Source organism: Artibeus jamaicensis, unplaced genomic scaffold (assembly GCF_021234435.1).
Source record: "Artibeus jamaicensis isolate MK-2021 breed Jamaican fruit bat unplaced genomic scaffold, CSHL_Jam_final contig_490, whole genome shotgun sequence".
Classification (NCBI taxonomy): Eukaryota; Metazoa; Chordata; class Mammalia; order Chiroptera; family Phyllostomidae; genus Artibeus; species Artibeus jamaicensis.
Window position 1 is genome coordinate 8,670,487 of NW_026521861.1, and position 12,255 is coordinate 8,682,741.

General features: G+C 56.0%; 1 protein-coding gene across 1 annotated transcript; it reads left to right on the forward strand.

Moving 5' to 3' along the window:
• The first annotated feature begins 3,622 nt into the window (after window positions 1–3,622).
• ADRA2A (adrenoceptor alpha 2A) lies at window positions 3,623–7,388 on the forward strand. Its single transcript, XM_037165621.2, has one exon. It carries the CDS (start codon window positions 4,637–4,639, stop codon window positions 6,023–6,025), a length of 1,389 nt encoding a protein of 462 aa, XP_037021516.2. The 5' UTR covers window positions 3,623–4,636; the 3' UTR covers window positions 6,026–7,388.
• Window positions 7,389–12,255: the final 4,867 nt, after the last annotated feature.

Here is a 12,255-nt window from a genome sequence, read left to right on the forward strand (position 1 = left end):
CCAGCTGCTGGGAGGCCAGTGCTCTCGGCTGCACAACCAGCTTGTGCAGTGCTCGCTGTCCAGCAGGCTGGCCGCTGGGAACTGTAGCGTCCGGTGCTCCCTCCAATGCAGCAGGCATGGTACGTGGAGTAAAAAACCACAGCTTGTCCTACACCGCTTTGCTCCAGTGGCCACAAGTGGGCAGGGAGGATCTGCCAGCTTGCCACCTCTCATTCCTGGTGACCTTCTTGCTGGTTCCCCTTTGTCGCTGTGGCAGAGGGCGGAGAGCCTCAGAAAAGGGGTTAGAAATCTTGGGCTTACAATCAGGAATCACAGGGTCTGGGTCTGCCCCTGCTGCTCATGAGATGCGCCATCTCCTAGTCCCTCAGAGACCTGTCCCCACCTGCACACGTTGGGGATGACGGCTGCGTGTCAGGGGGGTTTTGGGAACAACATAAAGTATCTGGTACATAAACTGCTCAGCACTGGGCCTGATGGGGACTCAGTGCTAACACATAGTATGTACGTATGTATTTACTTCTCACCCGAGGACATTTTTTTCCATTGCTTTAGAGAAAGAGGAAGGGAGTGGAGGAGGGAAGGGGAGGAGAGGGAGAGAGAAAGAGAACGACGAAACAGAAATATCAGTTGGTAGCCTCCCCTATGTGCCCAGACTGGGGATCGAATCCACAACTGAGGGATGTGAACTGACCAGGGAGCAAAGCGGTGGGTGACCTTCCAGTGTACAGGATGGCTTTGCAATCAACTGAGCCACACGGTGTATTCATTACCAGTAGAAATAATAATGGACCTCTGTTTGTGTGCCCAGACCTGACTCTTCCTCAGGCTGCGAAAGGCAACACGAGCTCTCCCCTGTTCGTTCTGCCTGTCAGATCCCCGGCAGGCTGTGACACCCTCCTAGCTGTCCCGCTGTCCCACCAGGACAGCAGTTCTCAATCTGGGATCCATTCTTCGTGGCTCTGGTTAGCCTGATAAACGTCTCCAGGTCATTTGAACCCTCTCCCTGTCCTCCACTGAGATGTATTGCTTAGTGCAGTGAGCCTTCAGCCATGTGCCTGTGAGCTTCTCCCAAGGAGCTCTGTTGGAATACGCAAACCGCTGCCCACTGTGAGTCACCCCGCTTGAGTCACAATTACCCCGGCGAAGCGCTGGTAAGTGTGTGGCACCTTTGTGGGCAATGCTGATGTCCAGGCCTGGTGAAGAGCTGCTCCCTGGTGGATGTTTCTCCGCTCAGTGCTGTCTTCACTAGGCCACCATAGCCTAAATCTTCTAGCAAAAACAATCGTGTGCAGTAACTTTTCAGAGCTCAGAGGTTCTGACCCCACGTGTCAAACTAAGGAGTCAGAGCCTTTGGTAATGAGGTATGCATGACAAGAGGACCTCTGCCTATAAAAGACTCTGCATGTGTTCCTGGACACGGTGCACACCAATATTGTGTATTGGCCTAGATCCTTGAAAAGCCTGTTTCCATTGCAGGAGAAAAGACTTCAAACCCAGGAATTAACAAACCAACTGGCTATTTGGGAAGCATTTAAAAAATATGTGACATGAGGTGTCATGCACAATAGTAGCAGAGATTTCAAGAAAAAAAGCACCGTGGTCTCTGTTTTTGTTTCCTCTTTTGCTTCTGAAGTGAGACGGGAAGGAGAGCAGCATGTCTGCGACTGGCGTGGGGCGTGGCAGTGCCTGCCTCCCGGTACGCGGTCCTACTGAGAGCTACCAACAACACGGTGAACCCCCGACTGCCACAGCCTTTGCTTTTTGTCTCTCTCAGCACTTATACTGGATGCCTGGGGCTCCTGGTTGCTATGCAAATATGAATGTAACCACATCTCCAACGGAGCCTCGTGCAAAGTTTCTGCCCCTGCCAAGAGACCCGGGGCTGAGATCGCAGCAGGACATGGGAAATGATGGACTCAACAGAGGGAGGAAATTCTGCCCATTCAGCCTTCTTCAGATTGTTCAGAAAAGAGGTTTAGAGAGATTCCTCAGAATAAAGAGAGGAAGGGTGAAGTTCACCCTCTCCCTTCCCCAGCAAAGACTGGGAGATACAGACATGGGGGAAGTACTCTGAAAGTATGGTAGCTAGATTTTGTGATTACATCCAGAGCAGCAGCCTCAATAACTATCATCAGCTAGGGCTGAAGGTGATGCTCAGGGTCTTGAATTACTAGTCCTTAGTCTCCTGTGGCTTCATTCAGCCTGCAATGTGCTGGGCTGAGGTGATCTGTTCAATCCTCAGAACTTCCAGCTGAGGTGACTGCATGAGCTGTTTGGTACAGTGGATCCTTAAACAAGAACTTTTCTTTAGATCTAACCTCTTTTCTGCTGACAGTCCCTACCCTCCTGGGCCTTGCCTGTAAACTGCTGCTTACTCGAAAACTGCAAATAGCACAATACAATTTATTACAGGACAACTAGCATATAGAGAGAAACAAACAATTCACCCACTCTGTGCTATTCCTATCAGAGAGCTCACAGAAAATCTCTCTCCTCTTGGCCAGCACCTCCCCTCGCTAAGAGGTGGTGTGTGTGCATCTAGGCTGGAACCAGAGTTGGGGGTGGAGTCTAGCTTTCCCGCTGCAACAAGACGTAATGGTTCACAGCTGGGCATCCAGGCGGGATCCAGGCCTGGCGGATCTGCTGGGAGTGTGGGCTTTGCCAGTCCAGGGTGGGTGCCAGTCGAGGGCTCTGATGCCTGCTGAGCTCTTCCTGATGTGACTTCATCAGACAAAGCCCCGCTCCTGCTGGGGGTGAACACATAAAAAAGTGTGTTCTCTAGAAAGATTTCTGCAACATGACGGTGCAATATAAAATACTCTTCTGAGCTTGGGCCCACCCAAACTTGTCCTGAGATAGAAGGAGCTTTAGGCAAAGGACTGCAGGGCTAGGGGTGGGGTGGGGGGGCAGAAAGCGCCTGGTGCTGGCGTGTACCTTCCCAGCGGTGACTACAAGCGGCCAGCAGGTGTCAGTGCGCCCTCGCTCAGGCGCGGCGCTAGGCCTTCGCCTCCTGGAACCCCTTCCCCACCGCGCTGACGGGGAGCGGTCCAGACTCCGGACCGCTCCCGTTCCGAAGACAGCTCTGCGGCTGGGACGACACGTGGTTACCCACACCCAGGAGCAGCTCTGGGTGGAGGCTTTTCCCCGGGAGGCGCTTACCATTCCGCCCCAGAGGGTCCATCCGAACCGGTGTCTTCCTCTCTCACCTGGACTCCACTCTCCCCGGCCTCCAGGAGCACTTCCAGTTGAGGTCGGCCCGGCTCAGGGCGAAACTGCTCCAGGGGCAACCGTGTCGTTGTCTGCTTTTCCAGTTTCGGGTCGAGGTCTCCAACCCCTTTCCTCCGGGCCCCAGCTCTATGGGGACCTTCCCGGGTGCCTGCTTCTTTCTGCGGGGCCGGCCCGGAGCTGCTCTGCCAACTCCCAGCAGGGGCCGCTCCCCAGTCCCCGGGCACGCTCCTTAAACCCCCAGCTCACCGCACCCGCTCCTCTAAACCGCAGGTCCCGCTGGGGAGGCAGCGCTCCCCCGGGTCCCGCGCGGGGCGCGGGCGCTGGACCCGCGGAGAGGAGGCGCAAGGGGCGGGGGAGGGTCGGCTTCCCACGTGGGGGCTGACGCCGGCTGCTCAGCAACGCCGGCTTGATCCCGGGGCTATAAAACCAGTCCGCGGTGAGCGCGGCGGAGCAGCAGCAGTTCTGGCTTCCGTGCAGACGCCCGGCGGCCGGCGCGCCGCCGCCCGGCCACCCCCAGCATTTTCTACCCTCAGCCCGGAGCTCCAGCCCCAACTCACGCTGCCCTCCGATCCTGGCGGGTCCGGTGGCGCTCGGCGGCAGCAGCGCGCCAGGCTGACGCCCGAGAGACCCTCCGCCTAGACCGCGGCTCCTGGAGGGCGGATCGCGCACCTGCCCCGGCCCGCCTGAGCACGGGGGCGCCTTGATGCGGCCCCCACACCTCTCACCCCACCGCCGCCGCGCTCCGCGCGCCGCCCCCCAGCCCCGGCAGGGCGCGCAACTTTGGAAGTCCCGCGGTGCTCCGAGAGGCGGTGGAGTCCGCACCCCGGCCCCAGCCCTGGCCCCGGCGGCACCGCCGCGTCTGGGGGAAGCAGGAGAGCTGCTAATCGCTTCGGGGATGTAAGGAGACAGACATAGGACCCGGAGCCCGCATCAGCACCCCTCGGCTGGCTGCCTCCCCGGGTGGGGGCGGGCCCCGCACACGGTAAGACCTCTTGCTTTCGCTCAGGCTCAAGAGTCGAGAGATAGAAATATACATGTGTTTTAAATTTCCTGTTGTCCTTCCAAGTCATCAGGCCAGCAGTGATTTCTGTTCTCTCCTCTTGAAGAATAAATCTCTTTCCCCATCGGCTCGACATACTCTCTCCGGCCCCTTAGAATAAAACTTGGCTGTGTTTAGGAGCTGGGAGCCCGAAGGCGCCCACCCCGGGCGTCCGAAGAGCAGACAGGGAGCCCTGCGCCGGGCCCATGGGCCGCTAGCGACCCCCCAGCTCCGGCCCGACCTCCCTGCGGCCTTTTTCCCATGTGAGGAGCCGCGGGGCGAGCGGGGCGCGGGAGGAAGAGGAGGACCCACGGGCTCCGGGCCGGAAGGCAGCTGGCAGCAGGCCCAGGCGAGCGGGCACCGGCGTTCATGTTCCGCCAGGAGCAGCCGCTGGCCGAGGGCAGCTTTGCGCCCATGGGCTCCCTACAGCCGGACGCTGGCAACGCGACCTGGAATGGGACGGAGGAGCCGGGGGGCGGTGCCCGGGCCACCCCCTACTCTTTGCAGGTGACCCTGACTCTCGTGTGCCTGGTCGGTCTCCTCATGCTGCTCACAGTGTTCGGCAACGTGCTGGTCATCATCGCCGTGTTCACGAGCCGCGCACTCAAGGCACCCCAGAACCTCTTTCTGGTGTCTCTGGCCTCGGCCGACATCCTGGTGGCCACGCTCGTCATCCCTTTCTCGCTGGCTAACGAGGTCATGGGCTACTGGTACTTCGGCAAGGCGTGGTGCGAGATCTACCTGGCGCTCGACGTGCTCTTCTGCACCTCGTCCATCGTGCACCTGTGCGCCATCAGCCTGGATCGCTACTGGTCCATCACGCAGGCCATCGAGTACAACCTGAAGCGCACGCCGCGCCGCATCAAGGCCATCATTGTCACCGTGTGGGTCATCTCGGCCGTCATCTCCTTCCCGCCGCTCATCTCCATCGAGAAAAAGGGCGGCGGCGACCAGCAGCAGGCAGAGCCGCGCTGCGAGATCAACGACCAGAAGTGGTACGTCATCTCGTCCTCCATCGGCTCCTTCTTCGCGCCCTGCCTCATCATGATCCTGGTCTACGTGCGCATCTACCAGATCGCCAAGCGCCGCACTCGCGTGCCGCCCAGCCGCCGGGGCCCGGACACCGCGCCGCCGGGGGGCGCCGAGCGCAGGCCCAACGGCCTGGGCCCGGAGCGCGGCGTGGAGCCCGCGGGCACCGAGGAAGAGTCGCTGCCTGTCCAGCTTAACGGCGCCCCCGGGGAGCCCGCACCGGCCGGGCCGCGAGACATCGACGCGCTGGACCTGGAGGAGAGCTCGTCGTCGGAGCACGCGGAGCAGCCCTCGGGACCTCGCAGGTCCGACCGCGGCCCCCGGGCCAAGGGCAAGGCCCGGGAGAGCCGGCCGAAGCCCGGGGACAGCCTTCCGCGGCGCGGGCCGGGGGCTACCGGGCCCGGGGCGCCGGCGGCTGGGCCGGCGGAGGAGCGCGGCGGGGGCGCCAAGGCGTCGCGCTGGCGCGGGCGGCAGAACCGGGAGAAGCGCTTCACCTTCGTGCTGGCCGTGGTCATCGGCGTGTTCGTGGTGTGCTGGTTTCCCTTCTTCTTCACCTACACGCTCACGGCCGTCGGCTGCTCCGTGCCGCGCACGCTCTTCAAGTTCTTCTTCTGGTTCGGCTACTGCAACAGCTCGCTGAACCCGGTCATCTACACCATCTTCAACCACGACTTCCGCCGCGCCTTCAAGAAGATCCTCTGCCGCGGGGACAGAAAGCGGATCGTGTGAGCCGAGTCCGCGCCCCACCCCCAACACCGCCCCCGCGAACGGACTCGCGCGGGCCGCGGGCTGCGGGGATCCCAGGGCGCGTCCGCGAGGTCCCGGCGGGCGCGGTGGGAGCCGGGCCCGGGGACTCCGTGTTTCCCGGCCTCCTTTGAACATCTGCTCTTCCGCACCGGGGAAGAGGACTGGCGGGCAGGGCCACACTCCCCAGTGACTGCCAGGGCCTCCTGGGGCTCCCCGCGATCCCCCGGAGTCCTCGGGCCGCCCCTTGTCAGCGTCGTCTCCTGACCGCGTTTGCACCTCCCCTGAGTCCAGAGCAGCGGCTGCGCCCCAGCGCGTGTGGCTCACAAAGGGTCAGCGGAAGGGGTTCCCCGGTCCGTCTAACCGCTCTTCCTCTCCCGGCAATTTTTAAACGAAGCTCAGGGCAGCGCAGCCCGCCCTCTCACCCCCCACTGTAAATATGCACTGTTTTTGTTAGTACTTGTCCGATGGGGGCGAGGGGTCCCTAAGGTAGCTTGGCTTCTGTCGTCCGAATCCTGGCTGTTGGGGGTGCCCTGGAGGCAGCCACCTGGTGTCTGGTTCGGCCCAGTCCCTCCGCGGCGCAAGCGTTTTCCCAGTGTCCTAGCTTCCCTCTGTATCCTTTTCACCAGCAACTGGTGACTGTCCCTTTGGGCCTGGACCTGCTTGGAGGTTTCCTGAGGCCGGAAAGATTTGTCCGTTTTCCCTTGTGCCTAACAGCACAGTTTCCTTTTCCTGTGTAAATATGGCAGCGATGGAGAAGGCAGAAGTAATGGCCTCTCCGCCCTGCATCAGCCCGTGTATAAAGCCATTATTGCCCAGGTGCCCTCGCCCCAGCAACTCACTTTGAACCTCTTCTTCCTGGTGTCCCTTCCCTTCTTTTCTCCACGGTCACTGCTTGAAGAATGTGTATGTTGCTATCCTCTGTGTACGTGTGCCTCTCTGTCTCCCGAAGTGCTGACTGTGGGGAAATATTTTAGCTGCTGTTTTCAGACCCAGATAAGTGTAAATTGTGTGGAAGAGGCAAACCTGGGGTGATTTGCCCAAGGTAAACAGTTTGAAAAGACAAATGGGCCTGCCACCCTGGACAGTTCCTGCCCCAGGAGCTCTTCGGGTCGAAGTGTTGACCTTCCCCCACCTCTGTTTCTCTGGTTGCAATCCTATCACCGATGAATTCCCAAAGTCGACGGAGGAGGGCGGAGACCTCGTGTTTACATCGAGTTTCTACACACTGCAGACAGAGACTCTTTAAGGCCTGCGCTCTTATTTTACTAAAGAAAAATTAATGTCAGCACATGTTGCTAATGACAATGGATTTTTTAATATAAAAAGTTTACAGATCAAATGTAAAATAAATATGAATTAAATGGCCCTGTCTGTTATTTAAGTTTCCAAAAGCTTTGAGACGCTGAGAACATCTGGAGATTTTATATATAGAAATATAATATGTATTTTATATATATATGATGTATATGTATGTTTATATATACATTCTTTATATATAAGTTAAAAAATACATGTACATTATAAAATACTCACCTTTACAAAGTGCAAGCAATAACAAAGCTACCATTTACCAAATGGTTCTTTTGTGCTGGACACTATGATGAGCCCATTATAGGTTTTGCTTTATTTAATCTTCCCCCAACCCTATGAGATAGCAACTATTATTATCTCCATTTTACAGGTGAAGAAACTGAGTCTCAGAAGGCAAGTGATTTGCTCGAGGTTAATGAGAAGTGAAAATGCTTTGCGTCGAGTTTATCTGGTTCCAGGGTCTATAGTCTCAAGCCTGGAGCCTGGCCAGAGTCGCATCATTACCACTTCGCAGAGTGCAGAGTGAGGTGTCCACACAAAGTGTGCTATGTACACAAAGTATGGGATATATCCCAAGTGTGTAAATATACACAAAGTGTGTACATACCTCTGGGTGTCTGGGTGCCCTAAAGCATGTACATACTTCAAAGTGTGTATATATACCCCTAAAGTATGGTATATGCACGAAGTGTGGAATATATGCCAAAATATGTCTCACACCTTTACGGTGTGATAATATGCAACATGTGGTGCGCAGCCATAGTGTGGTGTGTGCACAGAGTGTGGTCTTAACACCTTAATAGAACCATATATTAGTTGGAGGCTTGAATTGTCTCTGGCCCAAAGCAGGGACCCCTCCTTCCTATTGCCTTTCTGTAATACCAAGTTCTGCCCTGCTGTGGAGGAGGCCTTAAGATCCTAACCCCACGGTTATGGTTCTGGCCCTTTAAAGCGGGAAGGGCCCTTAGGAATCCCAGAATTCAACCCCGCATTTTCCAAGAGGAGGGACTGGCACAAGGTCCCTCAGCTGTGGGTGATGAGTCTCTGGACACTCAGCCTCATCAACTGGGAAGCAGCTGGAGCAGTTCTACGGGCGTGTGCAACACATGGCTGATGGGGAGCTGTTCATCCAGGAGCCACAGGTCATGGTTTGAGGAAGGACGGACTTGGTGAGGCAGATGCACGTGCAGACCAACCCTGGATGCTCCCCATAGCAGGGCCCCAATCACCCTCTGGGCAACATTCGTCTTCCTTAACCTCTTTAGTGAGGGCCAGGGGGTGTGGGCAGGGGTGGGGGGCTCCTGAGAAGTCATCTGGGCTCTGAGGGACCTGGGAAAGGGAAGGCACTGGTGCTGAGAGGTTTCTGTAGCACATCTAAGCCTGCAGACAGGAGGGTGGGCAGGCTGCCGGCTCCAGTGACCCTTGCCTCGGGGCTTCATACACCCTGGTGTTTGTAGCCAAGTCTGGCTGCCTGGTCTGGTGCTGAGCCCTGCTCCCTGCCCCCATGCCAGCCTCTCTCTCCCTCCCACTCTAGGCACCCATCACCCCAAAGGCAAACAGTGCCAGAACAATAGGCCAGCCTGGCAGGCCCCCAGGAACTGGGCTGCATGTCTCAGAGGCAGAGGCAGATCCAAATGTGCTTGCTGTTGACTCTTTTCTGCTCTGTCTGCTGGTCTGTGTTTGTCTTGCCTTCACCAGCAGAGGCCCTGTGTCCTGGGAAGGGGGAAAGTGTGGGCAATGGTGCACCATAGGGCAGAGGCGCCTCAGAGATGGAGGAATCCTGGGCCATGTGGGAGAGAGAGGCCTGGAGAGAATGGGGCATCACCGTTCACTGCAGAGGGCTCAGGCAACAGTCTGCAAAGGTCTGGGGTCGGGAGGGGGTTGGAGGAGGAGAAACGGGTTTCTTGGGCATCTTAGCCTAAAGATGAGGAGGTGAGACGGTGTCACTGTGCAGCTTCCTCGATTATCTTGGCCCCGATTATCTTGGTTAAAAGGATCTGTCCTCATGATGGAACCTCCTACTTTATGTGACTTTGGTTAGCATGTCAAAAACCACTGGCTTTTGGGTCTAACATGTATTTTGCCAGTTTCACTCCTGCAAAGTGCCTTCAGCTGGGAGGTGAGCTGCAAGGTGCCTTGAGTTGGGGGTGCGGTGGGGTAATGTCCTCACTTGGGCCTGGGAACAAGACTGTTCTACTGCATCTGTGCTATAGGGCTGCAGGAGAGAACGATTAAAAGGGGCCTTTGGCCCTGGCTGGTGTAGCTCAGTGGATTGAGCTCAGGCTGCAAACCAAAGGGTCACCAGTTCTATTCCCAATCAGGGCACAGGCCTGGGCTGCAGGCCAGGTCCCGAGTGGGGGACACATGACAGGCAACCACACATTGATGTTTCTCTCTTTCTCCCTCCCTTCCCCTCTCTCTAAAAATAAATAAATAAAATCTTTTTTTAAAAAGAGGGGCCTTTGGTTTTCCCCTCCTTATGACTCCATCATTGAATTGGAGTTTTAGAGCAAGAAGTTTCTACACACACCCTCCACTTCTATGTTGTGCTGTTGAGGGGCCCGAGACCCTGAAGAGGCAGCTGGTTGTGTGACATCCTGGGGAACCTCGAGCCCACTGCTCCGTGGCTCTCTGTCTGATGCCACCATATTCGACAGGAATTCTGTCTTGCTGTTGGATTTGGCGAGTTGCTGATCAACCCCCGTGAAGCCCTCTGTGCTTTCTCTGTGCCAAGCACCATGCCAGGCACTGTGAGGCAGCTCTGTCCTTGTGTGCGTGGGCCCTGGGGAGACCAGCAATGGCCCTGGGAGAGTAGGGCCTGCCCTGTGCTCTGGAAGCGTTGAGGCTGCACGGAGCACAGGGAGACAGAATGCGCCTGTGGGAAACATCAAGCAGCCACACAACAGGGATGGTGTGGCTGGGGTTAGTGGGTGTTAAGTGCCCGCTGAAGCTCACGGGCATCTATCTGTGCTGTGAGTGTGCAGTGGGGAGAGTCGCTGTGGCTGGGAGCTTGGGCAGTAGGATGTGGGAGCTGGGGTGGCAGGGCTGTACCGGAGGGAGGGGCCAGCGAGGCAGCTATGGTTCTAGCTGCTGAGCCCTGTGGAAACACAGCAAGACCTAGGTCAGGCCTCAGCCTTCATTTCTCCAGCCCGACCCATGGGGATGGCATGGCCAGCTCCTGTCCCCATTTGAGGACACCCATCCTACCAGGAAACCTGCCTCCCTGACTCAAGTAGAGTAGCAGGATCCAAGTACCAGGGCTCCTGCCCTTGTCAGAACCAGGGCCCAACACCAGGCCTTGTGTGCCAGCCTCTGCCCCGGGCCTTGCGTCCCCACGGTGGCCTGAGAGCCTGAGATGCAGGACGGGCTGCCTTCTTCAGCAGAGGGTGGGCCTGTGAGAGGAGCCGCGTGGAGTTGGGAGTGCAATACCAAACACCAGGATTGGTTTGAAAACAGCACCGATCACTTTGATTACCAGAAATCCTGGAGTTTAGAGTTAAACACAACACAGGGAACAGGGCCTGGTGGAAGGAGCCTAGACCTGGGAATTAGGAGGCCTGGGCTCCATCCCAGCTTTGGCTTCCACCGAAGAGGTGTGGCCTCGGGCAAAGCTCTTCCTGAGCTCCCGTGACTTCATTTATGCATCAAAAGCTCAGAGAGTCCCAAAGAAGTTGGACCCAAGAAGGAACACACCAGGCCACATCATACTTTCATTAGCTAAGATTAAAATGAAGGAGAGAATCCTAGAAGCAGCAAGAGAGAAGGGGACAGTCACCTACAAAGGAGTTCCCATCAGACTGTCAGTTGATTTCTCAAAAGAGACCTTACAGGCAAGAAGGGGCTGGAAAGAAGTATTCCAAGTCATGAAATCCAAAGACCCACATCCAAGATTGCTCTATCCAGCAAAGCTTTCATTTAGAATGGAAGGGCAGATAAAGTGCTTCTCAGATAAGGTCAAGTTCAAGGAGTTCATCATCACCAAGCCCTTATTATATGAAATGTTAAAGGGACTTATCTAAAAAAAAAGAAGACAAAAAATATGAACAGTGAAAGGAAAGCAAGCTCACAGTAATTAACAACCACACCTAAAACAAAAGCAAACTAAAAGGACAGCTAGATCAGGAGCAGAACCATAGAAATAAAGATCTCATGGAGGGTTAGCAACAGGGGAGTGGGAGGAGGAAAAAGGGGGAGAAGGTACAGAAAATAAGTAGCACAGACAGTAGATAGAAAATAGATAGGGGGAGGGCAAGAATAGTAGGGGAAATAGAGAATCTAAAGAACTTGAGACACGTGGTCATAAACTAAAGGGGGGAATGGTGGGGGAGGGGTTTGCAGGGTGGAGGGGGAATGAAGGGGGGAATGGGACAACTATAATGGCATAATCAATAAAATATATTTTTTAAAAAGTGGCTGGTCTGGATCAGTGTTATTTACAGTGTGATCTGTAGAGTTTTTGTTAACTACAAAATCAGTCTCAGTCTCTCTCCCACACACATATTTGTCATCTATCATTGATCTGTCTGTCTGTCTATCTACATCACCTACCTGATGACTTGCTGGTGAATTGAACTCTAACAGGTACCTTTTCTTCAGGGCTTTTCAGAGCCTGAGCATGCCAGTGTGGATGGCGACTCTCTGGGGGCAGGGGGATGGCCATGGCAAGCTGTGCCTCTCAGACTCTCCAGACCTTATGTTTACAGAGCATCTCAGGGACTCGTGTTTGCTGGGACACCGATTGGGTCATCCTGGGCTAAGGAGTCTCCCTGGGGTTTTCTCTTGACCAGTTTTGAGATTCTGTGAAGTGTCAGCCCTGCTCTCTTCTCTGCCCCTCCCTCCCTCACCTGAAGCGCACTGGGCAGGGGCCAAGCCGTATGTTCTTGCGCACAGCTGACTCTAAG

What these genes read in the sequence shown, in the direction of transcription:
- ADRA2A (XM_037165621.2), top strand. Translation starts at nt 4,637, where the DNA reads ATGTTCCGCCAGGAGCAGCCGCTGGCCGAGGGCAGCTTTGCGCCCATG.